The sequence below is a fragment of the Desmodus rotundus genome, chromosome 9 (genome assembly GCF_022682495.2).
Source record: "Desmodus rotundus isolate HL8 chromosome 9, HLdesRot8A.1, whole genome shotgun sequence".
NCBI lineage: Eukaryota > Metazoa > Chordata > Mammalia > Chiroptera > Phyllostomidae > Desmodus > Desmodus rotundus.
The window spans coordinates 69,671,329-69,694,485 of record NC_071395.1 but is presented as its reverse complement, the minus strand read 5'-3'; the positions used below and the strand labels follow the sequence as shown (position 1 = coordinate 69,694,485).

At 48.4% G+C, this 23,157-nt stretch overlaps 1 protein-coding gene across 1 annotated transcript in view; it reads right to left on the bottom strand.

Annotated features, from left to right (window-relative positions):
* Nucleotides 1-23,157, bottom strand: part of LOC112308470 (myosin-13) — a 67,304-nt gene that overhangs the window by 15,375 nt on the left and 28,772 nt on the right. Inside the window, exons 19-35 of the mRNA XM_053911955.1 lie at nt 19,885-20,002; nt 18,334-18,457; nt 17,128-17,264; nt 15,281-15,536; nt 13,361-13,603; nt 11,572-11,748; nt 10,479-10,624; nt 10,283-10,373; nt 9,111-9,500; nt 6,989-7,115; nt 6,780-6,898; nt 4,451-4,647; nt 3,921-4,104; nt 3,371-3,536; nt 2,446-2,576; nt 1,376-1,684; nt 1,077-1,280 (exon numbers count right to left, since the gene is read on the bottom strand). Of these exons, the coding sequence (XP_053767930.1) occupies nt 1,077-1,280; nt 1,376-1,684; nt 2,446-2,576; nt 3,371-3,536; nt 3,921-4,104; nt 4,451-4,647; nt 6,780-6,898; nt 6,989-7,115; nt 9,111-9,500; nt 10,283-10,373; nt 10,479-10,624; nt 11,572-11,748; nt 13,361-13,603; nt 15,281-15,536; nt 17,128-17,264; nt 18,334-18,457; nt 19,885-20,002 (3,119 nt within the window). The remainder of the gene's footprint in view (nt 1-1,076; nt 1,281-1,375; nt 1,685-2,445; nt 2,577-3,370; nt 3,537-3,920; nt 4,105-4,450; nt 4,648-6,779; nt 6,899-6,988; nt 7,116-9,110; nt 9,501-10,282; nt 10,374-10,478; nt 10,625-11,571; nt 11,749-13,360; nt 13,604-15,280; nt 15,537-17,127; nt 17,265-18,333; nt 18,458-19,884; nt 20,003-23,157) is intronic.

Sequence of the window (23,157 nt, the reverse complement as noted above, 5' to 3'; positions counted from 1 at the left end):
AAACCCTACCATAAATGGAATTGTAAAAGTGAGGACAAGCTGGAATACATTTACAACGTTACTGAAAAATTCCCTTCCTTAATGTATAAGACAAATCAATAGGAAAAAAAGGGCAAAACTACAAATAGGTAAGACACAACAGAGGAAATCCAAGTGGCAAAAAATACAATGATGAAAATGGAAAAAATATGATGAAAAGTTTTGCCTCAGGAGTAACTAAAGAAATAAGAATTTTAAAAAAGAGGTATTTTCAACAATAAAATCAGTGAAGTTTAAAAATAATAGCTATGGTCTTTGAGAATTTATAGGAAAGAGCTTCTTCTATATATTTCCCCAATGGGTGATACAAATTGGGACAACTTAATTGAAGATCAGTTCATAATATATTATAAATGTCTCTATTGTTTGGATTCTAAAGTTTTACTTCTAGAAATTTATTTACTTCTAGGAATATTAGCAAAACAATAATAATGAATATATGTGAAAATTTAGTTATAAAGAAGTTCAGTATAGTAGCCTTTCAAATAGTAAGCTTTTTGGGAGGACTAAAACATCCAACCACAGAGAAATGGTTAAGTAAAAATGCCACAACACACAGCTAGAATGGACTACTTTTCTGCCTAATTGTCACTTTTCTTCTATGATGGTTAAAAATTGTCATAGAAGACTACCTAAAGATGGAGAAATATGTTCATGACACATTGTTAAATGAAAATAAATTGCAAAAAGTTTGATCATATTTTTACAAAAAATATAATATTTATGTACATGTAGACAAGGGCTTAGAATGAAAGGTCTGAAAATGTTAACGATATGGTTGGTATTTTCCTTCTACTCATTTGTTTGTATTCTCTATTTTTATTAAAATATTTATAATTTTTTTTAAATTTTCATAAAAATGACAAAAAACAATTATTTGAAAGGCAAGCCTAACTTTCCAAGATTATGGCTCCAATGTTACTTCTGTGAAGCCTTCTCTGGCTCCTTCATGCAATGATTCCTCCTTCCTCGCTCCGACTGCCCCACAAGAGAGCGTGGCCTCCCCCGCCCCCCCCATGGAGGGTGGACAACTGCACCTGGGAGTGTAGAAGCTGCACCCGGTCGCTGGCGTCCAGCAGCTCCTGCTCAGACAGCCGCCGGGTCCTCTCTGTCTGCTCCAGGGTCACCTTCATTTCCTCCAGCTCCTCCAGCAAGAGCCCATTCCTTCGCTCTGTGATGGCCAGCTGCTCCTTGAGGTCCTCGTTGGTCCTTAGGGTGTCGTCCAGTTGCAGCTGGGAGTCCTTCAGGGGAAACCAGGAGTGAGGTCAGAGCCAAGACAGGTGGTGGGGGTGCGGTTTGGGGGGGCGCCCAGCCAGGCCTGAGGCCACACCCTCACCTTGAGCTGGACCTGCACTGTGCGCAGGTGTTTCTGGGTCTCCACCAGCTGGCGGTTGGAGTGGCCCAGCTGAATTGCTATCTCATTGAGATCTCCCTCCATCTTCTTCTTGAGCCTCAGGGCGTCGTTGCGGCTCCGGATCTCAGCATCCAGCATGCTCTGCATGGCCTCTGCTGCCCGCTGGCTGTTTCTCTTCAGCTGCTCGATCTCTTCATCCTTCTCAGCAACCTTGCGGTCAAGCTCGGATTTTACTTGACTCAGCTCTAGTTGGACACGCAAGATCTTGCTCTCTTCATGTTCCAAGGAGCCCTGGTAAAAGCAAAGGAGCAATTGGAGATGCTGCGGTCACTTGAAGAGGTATTTTCATCCCCATTATGACAGAATGGGGATGATAATAGCCATTTTACAGATGAACAGAATACTCAGAAAGGTCAAATGATTTGCCCCTAAATGTCCCTGCTAGTAATGAAACTGGAACTACACTTTTTTTTTTTTTTATTAACAATCAGGTTTCAAGGAGGTCAGAGCATCTTTTTGAATTAGTGAAAATTTTATTGAGTGTGTCTATTTTAATAAGGCTATAAATCAGGAGCCAATCTATTCTCTAAAATGACAGGGCAGTTGCTCTCCTGCTACCCTGTGTTATGCACATTTCCCTGGAAGCATCTCAATCACCCGCCCTGCACTGGCCACAGCTGGTTGTGGCCTCGGACAGGGCACTGTTGTGACTGCAGAATCCCAGGAGCCAGAGGTGCGTGTCTGCCACTCGCTTAAAACTGAGGGATTCAGAGCGAGCTCTCGGATGTTTGGTGAATGATTTCTTGCTTCCTGCGAGGAGAATGCTGAGGACATAACAAACAGATTTATTTATTTTCACAAGGGGAAACACGATGGCCTTAGAGGACACCAGGAGACGAAGCAGCAGAGCACAGCTGTTTCCCCAGGGCAGCTGGATGTTGATCCCCAGGGGAGCCTCAGGGCCTCTTGGCAGGAAAGGCCCCGAAGTGGGGACCTAGCCCACCTCCTTCAATGTCCTGCCCTCCTGAACTTCCCTGTGTCACATCCCAGACACTTGCCTCCACCTCTTCTAGGGCGGCCTGGAGCTCTGACTTTTCTTGCTCCACTTGCTTCTTGGTCTTTTCCACTTCCTGGAGATTCTTGCCAGTTTCTGCAATCTGCTCAGTTAGGTCAGAAATCTCTTCTGCAAAGGACAGGCTTGATTTAGGCTATTGCAACAGTCTGTTTGACAGCACAGGCATTTGCCAGGCAGTTTAGGGACTGGCGATTAATTCAGGACATTTATATAGGAGAGAATACATGAAGTCCTTCCGGTGACATGTCAGCAAATGCAGGTGGGCTGCCTCACCTGAACTGTGCAGAAAGAGGAGTGACAAGAACAGTGCATTACCCTAGAACTTCACAAAGTATACAAAGTGGTCCAGAGGACCAGAGAAGAGAATTGTGCACAAAATGTATAGAATCATTGTCTTTTAGAGCTTTCGGGTCTGGTGTAATTTTTTTTCTATCCTTACATGAGGACATCCTAAGAATTCCTTTTAGAGAGAGAGGAAGAGAGAGAAAATATCAATTGGTTGCCTCCTGTATGCATCTGGACCAGCAATTGGACCTACAGCTCTTCGGTTATGGGACGATGCTGCAACCAACAGAGCTGTACTGGCCAGGGCTGGTTTAATTTTATAGGTCGGGAGTCTGAGGACCTAAGGGACTTAGTGACATACCCAAGGACACAAAGCCACACAGAGACAGAATCTGGGGATATGTTCTCTAACCCACTGTGCCCTCTGCTTCTGAGCATGTGACTTTGCTACAACTGTGCCTTACATTAGGAAGGCTCAGGCCTTGGGGTAAACTGAGCAGATGTGAGGATTTTGTGGGGCAGTGGGAAGGAAGGGCATTTGGAGGTGGCTGTGCACACATGGGGGAGGGTGGACAGAAAAGAAGGGGAATATCATACATTGTGGGGAGAGAGCTTACCTTGCAGATTTTTATTCTCTCGCCTCAGTGTCTCTAACTGATCCACCACCTCCTCGTAGGCGTTCCGCATCTTGAAGGTTTCAGTACTAAGTGACCTGGACTCTTTCTGAGCAGCTTCCAATTCAGCTTGACTCTCATCCAGCTTTTGCTTCCACTCTGCGAGGACCTAGGAGAAGACAAAGGGACACATGAGAAACAGAAAGGGTCCAGGGACCATCAGCAACACCAAAGTTTTGTTTGCCCTTCCATCCTTGGGACTAGAGAAAAATGGGGACCCCATTCTAGATCAGGGACTCCCACTCTGGTATCCCTCCAATGACCTGCTGTATGTTTTTATCTCACAGTAAACTGAATTAGCTTTAAGTAAATATAAAATTCCATTTGGAGGAACTGTTGCAGAAGTAAAGAGATGCCGCAAATCCCCAAACCTCCCTGGACTGGGACTTGCTGCTCGGACTGAGGGCCTCCTGGGTTGTGTGCACATCTTACACACGTGGGCATGAAGGGCTGACCCATTCATCCCACTGCCGTCATGCAGTAGGGAAAGGACCTTATCGAAGTTCCTCTGCTTCTTGTCCAGGGTGGCGCAGGCAGTGTTGGCTCGCTCCAAACCCAGCATCAAGTCATCCACCTCTCCCTGCAGCCGCTGTTTGGTTTTCTCCAAGGAAGCACACTTGGAGCTCACTGCCTCCGTGTTTTCCTCAGCTTCCTGCAGCCTCTGGGCCAGTTTTTTCCTAAGAGAACCAGATTTTTTTCTCCCTGACAAAGGTGGATTGTTTCAGAAGTGTTATATCAGAAGAGAAACAGCCTGTAGGGATTGGAACTTGATAAAAACCAGACCTAGAGTTTGATGAACGGAGAGGATTTAAGTGACATCTGAAGAATCACCAAGTGCTTGGTGACAAAGCAGGTCACTGAGGAGGCACCAAAGGGACCAGGTGGAATGGATGGTATACCACAGGAAGGACAGGAACCCCTATGTGGATGCTTAAGAAAACCCAAGGCCTGGGAAGAGCGATGCTCTGTTCCTTCACTTGTGCCTTAGAGTCATCTCTCCTGCTGTAACCTGGGAGCCCGTACTTGGCCTCCTCCAGCTCCTCTGTGCGCTGGATGGCGTCCGTCTCATACTTGGTCCTCCACTGGGCAACCTCGCTGTTGGCCTTGGACAGTGCCCTCTGCAGCTCGGCCTTGGCTTCCTGCTCCTCCTCGTACTGTTCCCGCAGCAGGTCACAGTCGTGGCGGGAGGACTGCAGGGCGTGCGCCAGGGCGTTCTTGGCCTGAGAATTACCGTGGTGACAGAGTACAGAAATATTTGGCCATGTTCCAAGTTAAGGCATTTTCATTTAAAACGGCATTTCCTAAGTTGAATCATTTCCATGCTGCCTTCACAGATGTTGCTGTAACAGCATATCACCTGTTTTATTTACTTAATTTAAAAAAAAGTTGACTCCTTTATTATATTTAAATATATTTATTTTAAAACTAAACTATTATCCTACAGTAAATAGAACACCATGAACATTGACCATAATCAGAATGTAACTATAAGAACAGATGCAATTGCCCTGGCTGGGTAGCTCAGTTGGTTGGAGCATCGTCCCATACACCAAAAGGTTGCAGGTTTGATCCCTGGTTGGGGCACATATGAGAGGCAACCGTTTGATATTTCTCTCTCTCTCTCTCCCCCTCTCCCCCTTCTCTCTCTCTCAAAATCAATAAACATATCCTCAGGTGAGGATAAGAAAAAAAGAATAAATGTAACAGAAATAAAGTAATGCCATCACCTTCTGACGAGGCACTTTGCCGCTATGGCTCTGTGCCTGAGGCCTGCTCTCTCTGTCTTCATAAGGAAAATAAGCAAGTGCTAAAGAGATGGTATCCTAGTTGAGACCCCTTCCTTATGAAATCAGAAGAACTGAAGCAAAATTGGAAAGGGAATACCTTCCTCCTCACTGCTTGATGCAATGTGGTGGAATGCTGTGATTGTGAACACCCTGAAAGCATCTGGCGCCAGCAATGGGCTGTCTCCTCACATCTGTGAACCCCATGTGATCCATGCCACCCCCACGGCTCTGCCTCCTCCTCTTCCTGAGCAGGGAGGTCATGCCCAGGGGCCCCCACACTCCTTCTTATCTTGTCAGGAGGACGGACGGTTTAGCTCTCATCATCATCAGTCACAAAACACGTCTGGCGCCACCAAGTGCAGCAAGTCATACACATTCATCCTTTCACTGTATTTATTTATTTATTTATTTCAGTACTACATATGAGCATTTATTTGGCACCCAATGGCGATACAACATTCTGGCAGTGGGAAGTGGAAAGATTTTATCACCCAAATATTTCCATATGATACTGATCCAAGGATAGGTGGGCCTTGGCCACAAGTCTCCAAACCACCTGGCTCACAGAACAAGTATTTGTTGAGCACCTGAACTATTATACAGGCCGAGCCCTGTGCCAGATGCCAAAACTTGGCCCGAGAAGGAAAGCTTAGCTACCACAGTGCCCTGGCCAGAGGACAGCCCTGCTCCTCAAGTGGACGTTCTCATTACTTGGTCAGGCTCTGGTTCTCACCACTCCCCTGGCCCTCCATCCACCACTCGCACCATATGTACAGTAGGAAGGTGGCAGCCAAATAGAGCACTTGTTCTCTTTTAGACAGAGCCTGAGAGAATTCCAAAGGATTGCTCCCTCAGTCTTAGCTTGGCCATGGTGACATCAGAATTACAATTAGATACTCTTGTGGACTCCTGGATTCTCATTCCAGTGCTTGAACACACATCAGCAGCATTTGCTAAGCACATACTGTGTGTACTGTTCTGCTGTGCCCCATGCCTACTGTTAACAACCACAGTGGGGAAAAAACATTCTTGTCCTCTAGGAGTTTACAGATCGGGGGGACATGCAATACAAACATAAACACCTAGGTACTGACATCAAGAACGTGGTGATGCTGTTCATGTTTGTGCAGATGCCCCAAGTGTCCCTTAAACCAGGCGGTCTTTTGGCAGGAGGGTAGCTTACAACTGGGTGTTATAGCAGGGGAAAGGCAAAGTGTGACGAAGAAGAAAGATGGGGACATTTCACGGGGCTGTGGTGAACTGCTGGTCAGTGTGAAAGAATACACAGAAGCAGTGATGGGGAGAGGTGCTCCTGGGTGGAGAGGGGAGTTCATCAGACCACCCTGTGGGGCAGAGGAACCCAGAGGAGGGAGTGCCCTGAAGGAGTTTTCTCGCTCTGAGGAAGGAGGTCCAATGTCAAGGTCCCCTCACCTGAAAGACCAGGCTTGAGGCAGATAGGAGAAGCCTCTGCTTCTGTCACGCAGCCCTGCCTCCAACCCACTCTATGGCTTCTCAGCTTCCCAGGTTCTGTCTGACGCTGCCATACCAAGGAGAGTTGTCCTTACCTTGGTTTCTTCCTCCAGCTGCCTCTTCAGCTCGTCCAGCTGCTGCGTGAGGGCCTGCTTGCCTTTGGTTAGCTGTGAAACCAGAGCTTCCTTCTCTTCCACCTGGTGGCTCAGCTCCCCTAACAAACAGAAGTGGCCCCTGTGTTGGCCCTGCTGCCCCTCCCTGCCCCCATGGCCCCATGGGACCCCAGCACCCTGCCCATCCTCACCATGCTGGGTCTGCAGTCTTGCCTTCTGCATATTCAGATCATGGATTAACTGTGTCTGCTGCTCATCCTTGGCTTTGAGTTCATTTAATTGGTCTTCCACAGTCCGGCACATTCTTTCCATGTTACCCTTTAAAAAAAAGGAAGCATGAATGGGAAAGTGGGTTCTTGGTGTCTGGTGTTGAATTGGACAGTCTGATAGTTTAGCTTCTTGTCAGGTAAAATAGAAATAAAGAGCACATAGAGGTAAGTTTTAAAAAGTCATTTCATATTTGCTTTATTTTTATTTGTGATTGCTGTTTTATCACCAATAGCTGGGATCAGCAGCATTTGGCAGATAAGCATTTAATGATTTGTAAACAAGCCTTTGAGAAGATGCTACTCAAAGGAACTCTGGGATCTTCTTATAAGTAATTCTACTGCCATGTAAAAAGCAATACCTTCTGGTGTGTCTGTTTGCAAGCAATATATTCAGGTGATAGTGTTGAGCATTTCATTGAATTATACAAAAAGTTCCCTGTGGCGGAGATAGCATGTAGAGACTCACCCCTGCAGCGCCTAGTTGTCCTGCATTTTTGTGAAGCTTGTTTAAAAACCTTGTCTTTTCTTCAGACCTCTTCCCTCCTTCTCCCACCTCGTATAACATAAAATAAATATATTGAGCACTTATCTGTCCTTAGACTGCAAAGTATGAGAGGCCAGCAGAAGAAGCAGGGATATTAGATTCAAAGGAGGACCCCAAGGAGCTTAGGATAGCTTTGAGAAAATGACATATAGGCATGAAATAATTAAATCAGGGGTATATGGAAAAGGAATGGAGACTTACAAAGAGAAAATCAAAGTCAACAACTTAAGTCAACAGATTAAAAAATGTAAGGTAGTGTAAAGTACTTCTTCTGGATTTTAAAAGTGAGAACTAGAGCAGGAAGCAATGATGGAGATAGGGATGATGGTTAAAGGCAGTGTGTGGGTGATGCTTGGCTTGGCTTGCTATAGGGGAGAGAGGTGGGGGGAAGAAAGGTGGGCGGGAGAGAGACAGAGAGAATACATACACACACACTTCTTAAGGAAAGGGAAAAAACCAAGGCAGGGACAACAATGACTAAGCTAGAAAGAGAGAAAGAAAGGAGTTGAAGTGAGGAAGAATCAAAAGAATGAATGAGCTGTGTGAACCCAGGTGCTAAAGGCAGCAAGAGGCACCAATGGAGACCATCTTAATTCTCCGATCTTTCTCTGCATCCCTTTCCTCCACAGATACTGGAGCAGCCCTCTGTGGGAGGTCCACGGCCCCACTCCGGGAGTCACCCGTTGTCCTAGCCCAGCAGCAGTTCCACGTACAGCTTGGAGCTCCCCGAAAGAGGGCAACTCTTGAGTCTAGGAGTACACAGTTACTTTTGGAGGAAATCTCTTCTTTAAAGCCATACACACAGGCCAGTTTGCCAGGAAGCTGGTGACATTTACAGTTCAGTGCCCTCCTCTGCAGGGGCCCCAGCTACAGAGAGCTGAGGTCCCAGGTGGGGAGGGGAAGCCACTCACAGGCAAGAATTTATTCCTGGGTAGGCATTTCTGACAAATGGCCTGAGAGGTCTGAGAAGGCAGGGACCTCAGTCTCCAAGGTGCCAGTAATTTGTGACTTATTTTTCCCCTTCTAAATAAATATTTACTTATATGCTTAATTTTGTATTCATAATTTATATATATTTTCTTAAAAAGCCCTTCCCCTCTTGAGTTTTAAATGCTTTGAATACCATCAAACCTGGATTCACCCTGGTCTCATGTGCAATTTCACATTGGCTTCCTTCCCAGGGACTAAAGTTGTGGGCTAAGAAGGTGGCCATACCAACCAAGACCCTTTGATACAATCCATTCCACAGGTTTAGTTCTAGAAAATGCCAGATGGATTGGAAGCTTTCTGGAAAACTCTGGAAGAATGATGAGGCCCTGAGTCATAGCTGGTCATTGGCTCAAGTTTGACTGACCTGAATTAGTTTGGGGAATGGGGAGCAGGCAGAGCAGGGAGAGGGATTCAGGTGAGAACGTGCATTGAGTGAGGCATTTAATGACACAAGCCTGCTGGGCCAGTGGATGTGGCAGCCTCATATGTGCCCAGAGCAGAGTCAGGTACCTTGGACTTGGAGATGGTCTCAATGTTGCTGGCCATGTCGTCAATCTCCATCTTCAGCTCACTCTTCTCCTTCTCCAGCTTCTGCTTGACCCTCTGCAGGTTGTCTATCTGCTCCCCAAGTTCAGCCACACTGTCTGCGTGCTTCTTCCTCAGGGTGGCTGCCATGGCTTCATGCTGCAGGGTGGCCTCCTCCAGGTCCCTGCGCAGTTTCTGGAACTCGGCCTCCCTCTTCTTGTTCATCTCAATCTGGGCCGAAGTGGCCCCCCCAGCTTCTTCCAGCCTCTCGCTGATCTCCTCCAGTTCCCGGGAGAGGTCAGAGCGCTGCTTCTCGATCTTGGCTCTGAATGTGTGTTCTGCTTCAACCTCTTCCTCCAGCTCTTCTGTGCGGGCCTGCAAGGGTCTTTGTGTCAGAAGTGCTGTGGGGCAGCGGCCCGCTTGGGAAGGGCAGGAAGGTGAGGGCTGGAGGGCAGGCATTGTAATCCAAAGGATACTCTCCAAGATGAAATTCGTGAAAAAAACGTGGCCACAATCCACATGGCCCTCAGTGGGGAAGCAGTCTGATCATCTGGGACAGAACCCCACTCTGGGAGGCATCAGCAGCCCGCCCAGGCCTGCCAAGGACGCTCTGCAGGACCAATTGCTGCATGGAGGGAACAAGCTGCAGAGTGATCATCTCAATACAACAATATTTTTAATGTATATTTTATGTGTATATTTTATATATATTATGTATACACACATTTTAATGTTCTTGTTTCTTCATATGCTTATGTGTATCTATAAACATGTATGTGGGTTATATACACAATATAGCACACATATTTGGTGGGCCTTATGTTCACACAAACCCATGGCAAACCATCCCAAAGGAGGCACACCCGGCTGAAGCTGGCGGCGACTCCTGAGAAGATGGCCAGGCACTGGGCTCAGGGGCGGCGATCAAAACACCCCTATCAATAACATTCAGTCTTACTGGTAATAGGGTAATTTCGCCCAAGGAAATCTACATATCTGTTACTTAGAAAATTAAAATATTAATTTGAAAAAGGGAAGGGCAGGGCATTCTCTCCAGCTCTAAGGGGAGGGAGAAAGAAGCAGCTACGGAAATGAAGGGAGCAGGCAGAGAGGAGCGGACAGGGCCTTGTGGAGGGGAAGGGGGTCCCCACTGTCACCTGCAGTTCTTTGATCTTCTTATGTAACTGCAAACTGTGCACTTGTTCGTCATCAATTTTGCTTTGCAGCTGACTGATTTCAAACTCCTTCCTGCAAGTAGATATGTACGTAGTTAAAGTAACATGAAATACAAGCCTTTGAAAGGGGCATGCTGGCTCCCGTGCTCAAACCAGAGGTCGAAGATGAAATATCTACTTTTTCAATTTCTCCTCTGTTTGCTGCCTGTCATTCTCTAGATCCATAATGGATTCCTGGGACATTTTCAGGTCTCCTTCCAGCTTCCTCTTCACCCTCTCCAGGTCAGCCCGCAGTTTCCTCTCCTGCTCCAAGCAGCTCTCGAGCTGGGGAGACATGGTGGGGAGGTTGAGACCCTGTAGGGAAACGAGCTCGCCCTTTTCTCCAGCACCGCCACACATGCGACTGTGGCTTTTGTGGGCTCTCTTCGAGTGTGACTGCATGTCCCTGGCCCCAAGAGGGGGCAAGTTTCCCCTCCCTCCTCACTCTCCTCTTTCCTCCCTTCCAGCAAAGGCTACCCCTGGGGCTGGAGCCCCCAGAGGCTCTGTGGTGCCTCTTCCGGCGATTTCCACATGGCCTGCTCCAGGCCAGGCCCCTGCAGAAACATGGTGCCCATAGATAGGGTCATGCTTTTGCCTAGACAGGCACGGATGGGGCTTTTGGGGTGGACACTGCTCCAGACTGTACACTGTCACTTCTACCCCCAAGTACACCATGCAACTGCGCGGGAGCCTTAGTGTGTGTGTGTGTGTGTGTGTGTGCGCGCGCGCGTGAGTGTGCATACAGGCACAGGGGTGGAGGGGTGGAGCACACCTGCTGTGGCCTCAGGAAAATGAAGGACACCTGGTAAAGCTCCAGCTGCAACTGTGAGTGAAACCTGAAGACTCTGAACCCCAAGGACAAAATGTAACATGATGGGGGATTGTGATCATTTCACAGTCACAAATAGAACCCATTTTTAGCAATATTAGAACGAGATTGAAGCTTTTGGAAGCTAGAAAACCTAGAAATGGATGCTAGTGAGGATGACGATGACGATGATATTAGCAGCTAATGATTCACTAACACTCTGTATAGGCTGAGTTTCCATGGAAACCCTCGAGGTACAGCTAGTTGCATCCTGTTTCACAGGTGGGGCTGCTCAGTGTTCCAGGTACTCAGCCCAGCAACTCGGATCCTGGGGTCTGAGTGCTCACCCTGCATCGTGTAACCCTGTCTTTCCGGAGCTGCTGCGAGCAATAAATGTTAGTGCCCAGCAGTAAAATACACTCACGTCATCTGCTTGCTGCTCTAGCTTGACATTTATTTTGATGAGACCATTGACCTTGTCTTCTTCAACCTGAAGGTCATCCAGTGTTTGCTGATGAGCTTCCTGCAGAGATTTCTTCTCCTTGGTCAATTTGGAAATGTTTTCTTCAAGGGCTGTCATTTCTTCAGAGAGATTCTTTACCTAGGAAAATACCAAGACTAATTGAATGCTCAAACAATTAAACTGGAAGCTTCCAGCAAAGGCTATTGATTCTTTTATTGGAGGACATCATTACTTGTTATCCTTTTATTGAAGGGCACTGTTAAATGCAAATCTGCTGCCTCTGAAGTGTAACCCATCAATCTGTAGTCACCATAATGTATCCATGGGAATTTGCTTATTAGGTTGGTTGACTGGGGTTTAAAATAGGACAAGAAGGGGAAGGAGGAGCCTGAGGTGCTCTCAAGAAAACCCAGAGTGGGAGTCCTGGGAGTCAGGAAGCTGGGCAAGGGTACCCTACATGGAGCTCCAAAGCACTCAGTTGAACTTTTCCCCATGTACCACATTCTTCCAGATTGGAGATGGCTAACTCCTGACCCACAGGCTGAATCTGGCCACAGACGTCTTTTCTTTAGTCCTCAAGTGGTTTACAACCTTGGAATAAGTTAGCAACATTGAAAAACTTGAGATTTTACATAAAAGTGGGATTTATGGCTTCTTACAGAAAGTTGAAAGCTCTGGCAATGCTGGATTCCCATTCCCACCTGGCAACAGCTGGCTGGAGCCAAGTCATTGCTGCCACTGATGGACAGGGTGAATCTCTCCAGTTTGCCATAGTCTTCACCCCTCCCTATTGTATCTCCCATTACTCCCAATTGTCCACCCAGCACTGACTGAGTCATCTCACACCTGGCCAGCCTCATCCTTTGTTCTACCTCATTGGCAACCATTATAAAATGAGTCATGTATTATGTTCTTCATTTATTTTTGTAAACTATTTACTATTTTGTATGTATGTTATTTTAGTCTACATAATGGAATCATGGTGTGTTTTTCATTTCCTTACTTTCCCTCCACTCAGCACTAGTCCTTTTCTACCCATCTTGCTGCTCTCTGTGCAATAGCCTGTCGCTCTGCATGGCTGTGTAGTACTCCCTGGGCTGCACCCTCCAGGTCTCACCTCTCCAGTCCCCAGCATGGGCCCTGATACTGCCTCCAGCCCTCCCCCAACAAGCACTGCTGCCACAAACATCTTTGTATAGGTCCCTGTAGCAATTGGAGGGAAAACTCCCTGGTCTATACATGGAGAAGCAAAAAAACTGGATTGAAGGCTCTGTGGGTTCTTAATTTGACTGATTCCAGATGGCTTTCCTGAAGGCTCATCAGCCTATACTCTACCAATGACCCAGGAGGGTCCCTGTACCCCACCTCCTTGCCAATCCTTGCCATTACCTAGTTTTCTGCCTCCATCCTCTTCCCTCCCCCCATTATCTGTCTGGCCCCTGCAGGCATTCTTGTTTGCTCTTCCTGTGTCAAGTGGGGTGAAAAGCAAAGACAGATAGGACTCAAGATCTCCTGCTTTGTGGAGGAAGTTTTGGGCCTGGAAGTGTGTCGTGCAACCAGGCAGGCAGCGGGAGGGTGGAAAAGCCTGGAGGGTGGAGAATGAGGCAGAGGACAGAAGTTGGTGGGACTGAACCACCATCTGCTCGCTCCTGCCTCTCACTTCCAGGAAATGCTGCCCACCTGTCTCCTCCTTACAGAGAGGGAGTCAGGGTTGTTCAAGACACTGTGGTCATCCCCTGGATTTGCCCACCTTGTTCTCTGTGGCATGCTTTTCCTTTTCTACTTTCATCAGGGTCAGCTCCAGGTCATCGATGTCTCTCTTAAGAGAGGAGCATTTATCTTCCAGGTTCCTCTTCTTGGCAACCAGTTCAGAATTTATTTCCTCTTCCTCTTCCAATCTCTCATTCAGCTCCTTGACTTTGGCTTCCAGCTGAATCTTGCATTTGATGAGCCCTTCACACCGTTCCTCGGCATCCATCAGGTTTTCCATTTCCTGAAAGAACCAGAATATATGTTCTGATCGGCCTCTTGATAAACCCTAGACAGGAATAGCTTTGTGCTCCAAAAGCCCATGAACGAGGCCTAAAGAAGGGGTCACACACTTACACACACATGCACACATACTCATGTGCACAAACACACATATATATCATCCACATATTTTTCTTTTAAACCATTAAGGGCATATCCACCTAATAAGGACTCAGCTAAAATAATGTCAAGCGAGGGCATTCATGGAGTTCATAAGGCATCTGCAAACGTGCCAGTTTTGGACACATGGCCATCTCACTTTTTCTTACCACCACCAGCTAAACAGTGACTCATCTCCTCTGTGTGATCACAGCCAATGTTTTCAAAACATCACTACCTTTCACCTTTTAACAGAAAAGTGCTGCCTGTGTCTCCTTAGCCCTGCCTCCTCAGGCCACAGAACAGAAAATTCAAAGTAGACGGGAATAAGTGGTGAAATACAAACATGTCCCAGAACACTCTATGACGAGTCTCTAGGACAGACCAAGATTAGTTCTTAAGCTGCATCGGGTTATAGCTTCTCACGTAAGAATATTGTAAGGACTCGATACACCTTTCAAGGTCATGAATGAAAAGAGACTAGCAAGAACAAGTGTCTGTGTTTATGGAACATGTCCTATGTGCTAGGCATTTTACCTGTATGCACTCATCCAATCCTCCCAGCAACCTTACGAGGTGGGTATATTTACTACGCCCATTTGACAGATAAGAATACCAAGGCACAAAGAGTCTTGCCTGAGCTCACTCAGCTATCAAATGGAGCACCTTGAGTCTAAACCCAGCAGTCTGGTTCTAAAATTTGTCCTCTTGCCCACTATGCTTGGGATAGTTCTAATAACCACGCTATACTAACTGGGAAAGTGAAAGGGGAGGAGAAAATGCTTTTCACATAAGGCAAAAAGTAAATGTATTTGGGAGTTTAAAAAAGGGCAAATGATGCCCTGGCTGGTGTGGCTCAGTAGATTGAGTGTAAGCCTGTGAATCAAAGGATCACCGGTTCAATTCCCAGTCAGGGCACATGCCTGGGTTGTGGGCCAGGTCCCCGGTAGGAGACATGTGAGAGGCAACCACACATTGATATTTCTCTCCCTTCCTTCCCCTCTCTCTAAAAATGAATTAAAAATCTTTTAAAAAAGGGCAAACGATAAATGCTTTTAACTTTGTGAAATGATACAATTACATAGTCAGAGTATTATGCACTGTATATATGGCTTTGTTCCCCTTATTTCTGTGATAAAAATGCATATTTTTAAAGCATGTTTGGCTATAACCATGATATTCCCCAAATTCCTATTTTTACTTTGAATTATTTAATTAGTGTTTTAGTTTTAGTTACAGAAATTAAAAATGCCTGGTACATTACTGGAAGCTTTTATTATGATGAGACATACTGACAGCAAACTAGGTCTAACGCTGCCATGAAAGGAGGGGAGAAGTAAAGGTGAGCAGAATTCACAGTGCGGACGTGTTTTCCAGTCTTTTCTGCTTCGTTGAAGCCATGGCCAGGCCCTCCCTTTACTGACAGTGTGGTGTTGCTATACCCCATGTGACCACTAGGTGGCACCAATGTCCCTTGAATAGACATCTTGCTGGGGCCTCCAGGTTGCTCCTCCTTTTTGATTCTTAAGAAGGTACTTACAGACTGGACCTGCAACTGGAGGTCATTCTTTTCCTGCAGCAGGGACACCATTTTCTCCTCCAGCTCCTTCCGGCGAGCCTCAGACCTGACCAGTTCTTCCTTGGCCCTCTCGAAGTCTTCCTTCATGGTGGCTATTTCCCTCTCTGCCTCCGCGCTCTTCAGCAGTGGCTTGATCTTGAAGAACAGGTTCATCCAGGGCCAGTGCTTGACGTTCATGAATGAGCGGATGTTGTACTGGATGCAGAAGATGGACTCCCTGTACATCCATTAGGGCCGGCATGAATGAACCACAGCCAAGTCTCGTCACCCTCCCCAAGCAGCCCGTGGGCCCTGGGACCTGCACCGTTCTCCTAGGTGGGAAGGAGCCACAGCCAAGCTGTGCGGATACTATGGACTCCAGAATAGGTTCTGCAAATGGGGGCGGAGGAAACAACACGGCAAAAGTTGGGAGGGAAGGGAGGGCACAGGCCTTGTGTGGATCGCCCATTCACCAGCTTCCACCTCTCCACTCCACGGAAAGTACTCTGCCTGAGCATACCAGCGCCCCCTAATTACCAGTGGCAAGGGGCATCTTTGATTTCCGTTTTATTGGGTCCTTCTCCCACATTTGAGATGTTAAGTCTCACCTTTTTGAAACTCCCCTCTGCCTTTGATTTCATGATAAAACAGGTTTTCTGTTTCACAGTATTTTGCCATATGGGCTTCTTTATGTGTAAGTGGTGGTGTACACCCAGGAGCTGCCTCAGCCCCTGGGTCTCCCAGACTCCTGCCCTCACTGAATTGACCTATTTTCCTAATTTCGACTATTGCTTCCAAATCAGTGACATCAACCCTGTCGCCTATTCGCCATCCTGTGCACCTCCCTATCACACAGCTCCTGTGTACCTGAGAACTTACTTTTCTCTCCTTTGAGCTGAGCCCTTCTTTGGTATGTCTTAAATTTCTGCACTGGTTTCCGTTCACTTCACCAAGCTCCCTGCCTGGGAGATGTTCTTGACTAATGCATTTGGTGGCCCATATGGCAACAACAATGTCACAGCTATACGGGGTATTGGAGCATCTGGGAGAATGGGCTTCCACCCAAATGCACCGCTTCCTGAAATTCCCACGCCTAACCAGCCACCAATGCTGTTATCCTTCTACTGAAATATGGGAGACTCTTCTATATTCCTTCAACCCACCTCCTCCTCCCTTACCCACTGACTATTTCCTAAGTTAGGGCCTTGTCATTTATTATTTGGACTTCTGCCACAGCCTGGTCTTGGCCTCTCTTGTCCTGTCGGTTCCACTATCCTCATAGCTGCCAGAGTGACCTCTCTGAGCTGCAAACCTGAACCTTTCATTTGTCTCCTTACACAACTTCCACCGCTCCCCATTAACCAGATGATCCAATATGGGTTCATTCACATTGCTTTGAATGTTGTGACCTGCTTGTTGGTCTCCCTCCCAGGCCACACTCTCTCAAGCCATGCAAAACTTCTTTTAGGAAGTTCTTTCTTCTTATTGACCCTTTCATGCCAACCGCAACCCCCACCAAGGCTGGCGACTGATTCTCAACAGTACTCCATTGTCCTGAATGTAACTTTGACATTGTATAGATCATGGGCATTGACATTAGCCATGCACATGTGTGCTTCCCACTGGCCATGAGCCCCTGGAGGCAGGGCTCCTTTCCATAGCCCCAGGGCCAAGCAGAGACCCCAGCATGGAATTCCTGCTCAAGAAATGTTGGTTAAGTGGATGAACAAGTATATTAATATCCCGAGACTAAAAGCAGAAGTGGTAATCGGCACCCAAGCAGAAAGGCAGGGTAAGGTGGCAGGAGGGGGGGGGAGGGTCTGCGTCACCTCCTTTCCATCATCTTCTTGAACTCCACCCGCATCAGGTACCCTCGGCACAGTGCCTGCGTGCGTGTCATCAGGGTCACCAGCTTCTCATCCCTCATCTCTTCCAACAGTCCCAGGAGCCCAGCTTTGAAAAACACCTGTATTAAAGCAGAGGCAGCCCTGCTGTTTCAGCAGGTGATCAGCCTGTCTCTGTCTGACTGCAGCCCTTGACTTTTAAGCCCTGGGTGGGGACTGGCAGGACTCAATGCTCAGCGGCTCTGGGGTGCTCAGCAGCTCCTCCTGTGTCTTGCTCCTAAGCACGTTCCAGGCCCCACCAACCCACATGGGCAGATTCTAACAGCTCACATATAGGGAGCAAAAGTGAGTCCGGAAAGAGCTCAATTGTGCCCAGATTAGGAGAGATTCAGACTTCTGCCTCCCCGTCCTCCCCTCTCTCTGCCCATCCAGGCAGGCTGGTCCCACCTCAGGCCCACAGAGTCAGGGCTTCCTTGGCCCTCATGATGTCCCAAGGAAGCAGGGTTCCCTTGGGCACACAGGCTTCTCCCTGGTGGGGTGGATGCTTCTGGTCCCGGTCTGTCCCTTTCTGGCGCGTGGAGTGTTGGGGTTAGGCCAGGATTGGAAGCTGGCCTTTGCCACTCACTATCCATGTGACCGTGAGCAAGTTTCTTACTTCCTGGGAACCTACACTTTCTCACCTCCCCAGCAACTCTTTGAGGTCTGTACCTCTATCACCATCACGTGATTGAGGATCAATAAGATGTGTACAGAGGACGTGTCCCCGGACTCGATGCACACATGCTCAATAAGGAGTAGCCATTTTATGGGTTATAACAATTCTTCTCAAGTGCTCACTGTCCCTGGGATTCTTTTTGTGTCCTCCTCTCTCTGGGACTCCTTCATTGCCTTTAGCATCTTTACTCTGCTGCCTCCAGGAAACCAAGCTCCCATTGCTTTCTTCTATGGCTGGTGGGGCTCCGGCTGCCAATTAAGCCTCTAGACTCTTAAAAACCAACATGGAGATGGAGCCCTCTGCACCCAGTCACAGGGCTCCCTCCACCTGGGCTATAGAGCAAGGGGTTGTCAGGCTGACTAGATGGGGAAGGAGACCCCTTTCTTCTGCTCAGCTAACAAGCGGCCCTGGGCTGTGGTTACACAGGGTGGGGAGAGGGTGGAGGGAGCAGGTCTCCCAGCTCCACCTGTTCTCACCTTGGTATGACCAAACCTGAACTGCTCCCGGTCCACGTCGATAGAGTTCAGAAGCTTCTCAGAAGCATTTTTACTGTCGATAAACTGCCCTTCTGGGATGGCGCTGGCATTGAGGATCCGGTACCTGAGGAGGGAGGATGGCAGGTCATTTCTGGGGTTGCTGACAGGGGCAGCAGGTCAGTGAGGCCTTAGAGGAGAAGGACTGCACCTGCTCCTCACTGCTCAGCACAGCATCCTCAGTGCCCTGTGAGGGCCCTGGCCAGCAAGGCCACAGGTAAGGCCAGAATGGGAGGAGGTGGTCCATTGTGCCTGTGATGGGAGTGGGAGGCTGAAGGCAGATTGCAGAGAGCCACTGCACCGCGGGTGACAAGAGTCTGCCAGCTGTTGGCCCGGCACACAGGAGGCTGAGGTGACACCTGGCCCTTGCGGGAGCCCTGCCCTGGGAGGTGTGTCAGGCCTCACACCTACTTAGGTCCCCTCAGCATCCTGGAAGTGTGGGCTAGGGTGGTGGTTTCAGCAAAGAGATGAAATTCCCTGACTGGATTCACACCTTAAGAAAGGCCCCATACCTGAGACCAGGCCTTCTAGAACCTTCTCTTTTTCCAGCCTTAGGAGGAAATGGAATATGGTACAGCTGGTCTGGCAGAAGGGCAATCTAGGGATGATTCTAGACAAGGAGGCTGTGGCTGGAGGGAGAAACAACAGGAGGAAGCCCTGTGGAGTGCATGGCAGGAATTTTGCTTTCAGGGAAAATGTTTTTGTTTTGTTTTAAAGCTTTTATTTACTTGCTTTTAGAGAGAGGAGACGGGAAAGAGAGAGAGGGAGAGAAATAGTGATGTGAGAGAGAAACATCAATAGGTGGCCTCCAGTATGCACTCCAAGTGGGGACCAAACCCGCAACCCAGGCATGTGCCCTACCTGAGAATCGACCTGGCAACCTTTTGCTCTGCAGAATGGCACCCAATCCACCGAGCCACACCGGTCATGGCTTTCCCCCTCCCTTAACAGAACCTGAAATAAATTGACTGGCAGACCTCTGGAAGGTCCTCCTCCCTCCTCCACTCTGGATGCAGCCTGGACTTGTGGGTCCAGATGGTAGCTGGAAGGAATTGAACTAGAGCAGTGGTAGGGGTAGGGGGCTGTTTTGTCTCCCTAGGGGACATTTAACAATGTCTGGAGACATTTTTTATTTTCACAGCTTTGGGGTTTGCCACTGGCATCTGTGGGTAGAGACCAGGGATGCTGCCCAAATCCTACAATGCACAAACAGCCCTGCAATAAAGGATTATCTAGCCCCAAATATCCATAGTGCAGAAGTTGCAAAACTTTGATCTAGAGTCTTAGTCAGGCTACATGGTCTGGGCTCTGACTTTGGAGCCACTTTGGGCCAGCCTGGCATTCACACTGGGCAGAGGATCACCCCTCCACCCCAGCCAAAGATGGAGCCTGTGGACATCCTAGGGTGAGCCTACCACACACCCAGTCCAAGGAGCACTTCTGGGAAGTCTAAAGGTGCCCTCAAAAGACGGATGCAAAGATGAGACTACCTACCGCTGTTTGAAGTCAGCATAAAGGATGCGGCTGGGGAACCCTTTCCTGCAGATCCGGATGCCCTCAAGGACCCCGTTGCAGCGCAGCTGGTGCATGACCAAGTGGTGGTCCATCACGCCTGGGGAGAGAGCATCCCGGAGGCAGGTCAATGGCTTTCTCATTGCTTTCCTTGGTGGTCTGGGCACCATGAGACACTCTGATACACCCAGACTTGGGTGGAAAGGGTTTGTGCCAGCTACAGGGTTGGCAGTGGCTGGAGCTTGCCTTCAGTCTCCGTAGAAATAATCCCAACCTCTTGGGTGGACTCCAGCATCCCACCACCATGGAAGTGAGAGCCAAATATCAAATATTGATCTTTACTTTGGTCATGGTCCTTGGCTCTGTAGCTAGGCTCCAAGGGAGGGCAGAGTGAGTGTGGAGCACCCTTTGGGCTTCCCATTAGATAACTTGAGATGCTCTTCTGCCTCTACTCAAGGACAGGATGTCAAATTTGCATGCGGTGCCTTTAGTGGGAGAAGAGAAACAGGGAGAACAAGGAGGGTTGTGGCAGGGGGTGTGGGGGGTTGAATGCAGGGCAGTCATCTGTTGACCATTGAGCACCTGCTCTGGAAGGCGAGGGGGGGAGACACCAAGGCAGGAGTGCAAGAAGAGGAGCCAGGGGGACAAAACCCTGTGAGGAGGCAACATGGTCACCCTTGGTAATCAGCCTGGGTCAGGCACAAATCAAACAGGGACCCAGAAAATTCTGTTTTGGGACTATGTGAGGGCTCAGAGGAGAGGTACTATGACTACATAATGGCTTTTTACTGTGAGCACCCTATGTTTCTGGGGAGGGGCTAAAGCTGGTTTTGACTTAACCTTATGGAAACTTCTAGAATGCTCACAAGTTCCCCTGGCTGCTGTGAGGAGAGGTGATTATACATTTATACAAATTTCGAGATTCTGCTGGAGCTACACTATTGTCTGATCCAGAAGTTTTGGAGTGGCTATTTAAATTGAGATTCATTCAAATGAAAGATGTCGTATAACTAGTGGCTATCTCACTGGGCAGCTCAGATAGAGAACATCTCCATCATTCCTGCAAGTTCTAGTGAATAGTGATTCTCTAGAGGAAGAAGTGGGTAAGAGCAGGAGAAAATGTATCAGAAATTCAGAGAATCTCTGATATGAGAGAACCTTAGAAATCATCTAATCCAAGTCCCAGCCCCATTATTTCTCGGATGAGGGTTCTGAGGAGTTCACATCCCCACTGGGCTGTTTACTAGCCATGGGAACCTGTACGTTTCATGCCACAATGTCCTTATTTGTAAAATAGGGATAATGACAGTATCCACTTCCTCAGGCTGTTGTGGGGATTGAGTTCATGTGAGTGGAGAGCTTCAAGTGGCCCCTGACACACAGTAAGCTGTGCATTAACACTTGCTGCTGCTCTCTGTGGCGCCCCAGGCTGGGTTAAAGACATGGCGAGGTCGCCATCAGCACGAGAGCCGAGAGTGGACAGAAAATGTGTAGCGGACAACTGACTTTTCAGAGATAGAAAAAACCTTAGACTATCATTTTATGACAGGAGACCAGAGTGCCATTCAGCTTGCCAAATGCGTCCACTCAGGGGCCACTTCGAGTTCCCACAAAGCCGTTCAAAGCCGTAAGATGCAGGGGTGTGAGGGAGACTGAGCACAGAGAGGTGAAGTGCCTTCCAAGGTCATCACAGAGCTGAGGCTGGACTCCTGTCCTTCCCGGACCCCTCCTATGGGTGCAGGCTCAGAATTCTTTCCCGTTGTCTCTCTCCAGCCAGGCTGAGGCAGTTTATAGAAGGCCCATAAGAAAAAGCCTTCTTTGCCTTTGTACCAACATGCAGAACTTCTACAAAGATCCCCAGGCGATTGCTTCATCTTTCTCATGCTCTGTTTGCCGCAGGACTTTCTTCCTCTCTATTCTCCCTTTAATTTACCACTTCCACCCTACTCCCTCCTCCAGCCACCTCGGCCTTCACAGGTGGTTGTACTCATCCTGTCTTTTATTCTCTGTATTTTATGATGCTTTGACACTTTGGGGCTTGCTGGCCTGGGAGAGACTGCCCTTCTCAGAGCTGGCCCTTTCCTAGAGATAGAGATTCCTCCCCTGTGGACACACAATTCACATGCAACCTAACCAATCCAGAGTCCATTACCCCCAGCCGCTACCTGTATCATCAAGCTTTCCTAGGGGGACCAGGGCCAATATTCCCCATCCCTGATCGCCCTAGGGCCAGGTGCTGGACCAGTCAGCACAGCTTCTATCACCCAGAGCCCACAGGAATTATTCAAACTAGCCAATCCTGAACTTGCTCACCCTGCCTTGCCCATTCCTTCCCATAGAAACCATAGTGAAGGCTCTTGTCCATTGTCTGCCCACTCCCCTCACCTCCTGACTGACGTCACAGGTCCCCCAAGTGACCCTGCATGGTGAGGGGCTCCTTTTCCTTTTGGGCACTGTAACTATCTTTTCAATGACAGCCATCTGCTGATCTGTTGGCCTGACCATACTGAAATAATAATAAAAGCTGCATTCTGAGGCAGCAGCGGGCCAACCATTGGCCAGTCAACAGTACACACTTAGCGGGATCCAGGCTCGCTGCAGAGGAGAATGGGAGGACTGGGGACTGGAACCCTGTCCTGAAGGGCTTGTGTTCCAGCTGTGCCTGTGAACCCTAGAGGACAGCCAGAGAACAGCTATAGAGCTTCAAATGTGACCAGGGCTTTGATTGCTTCCCCAGCTCTGGGCACCCTGAGGCGAGGTGTTGAAGCTGTCTAGTCCCAATCCCCTCTTCTAAAAATAAGCAGCTCCACCAGCTGCTCTCCAAAGGGCCGCCTAGGCTCCTGCGTCAGTGTGTTAGTGCGTTAGAACAGTGTGTTAGAAACCCTAAAGAAATCAGAGAGTGCGAGAGCAAGGCAGACAGACGCAAAGTGGGGAGGGAGGGACAGAGAGTTCGCCAAAATTTACCTTCTAAAAGAAGGAGTGAACCAATGGATTACCAAAGCCTCTGGGGCCCTGGAGGTACAGCGTGAGCCCATAGAGGTTCGGCCCAGCCTCCTGTCACGGGGCACTTGCCCGGCATGCACTGTATACAAGAGTCCTGACATGTGTGTGTTTGACTGGTACCAGTACATGTTCTACAACAACAGTGGAGAGCGATTTTCTTTACGGCAGAACACCCCCATCCAAGCCACCCATTTCATCTGGCTCTTACTCAGAGAAGCGGCTCTGCTCCTGCACTGGGGGGACCTGGCTGCC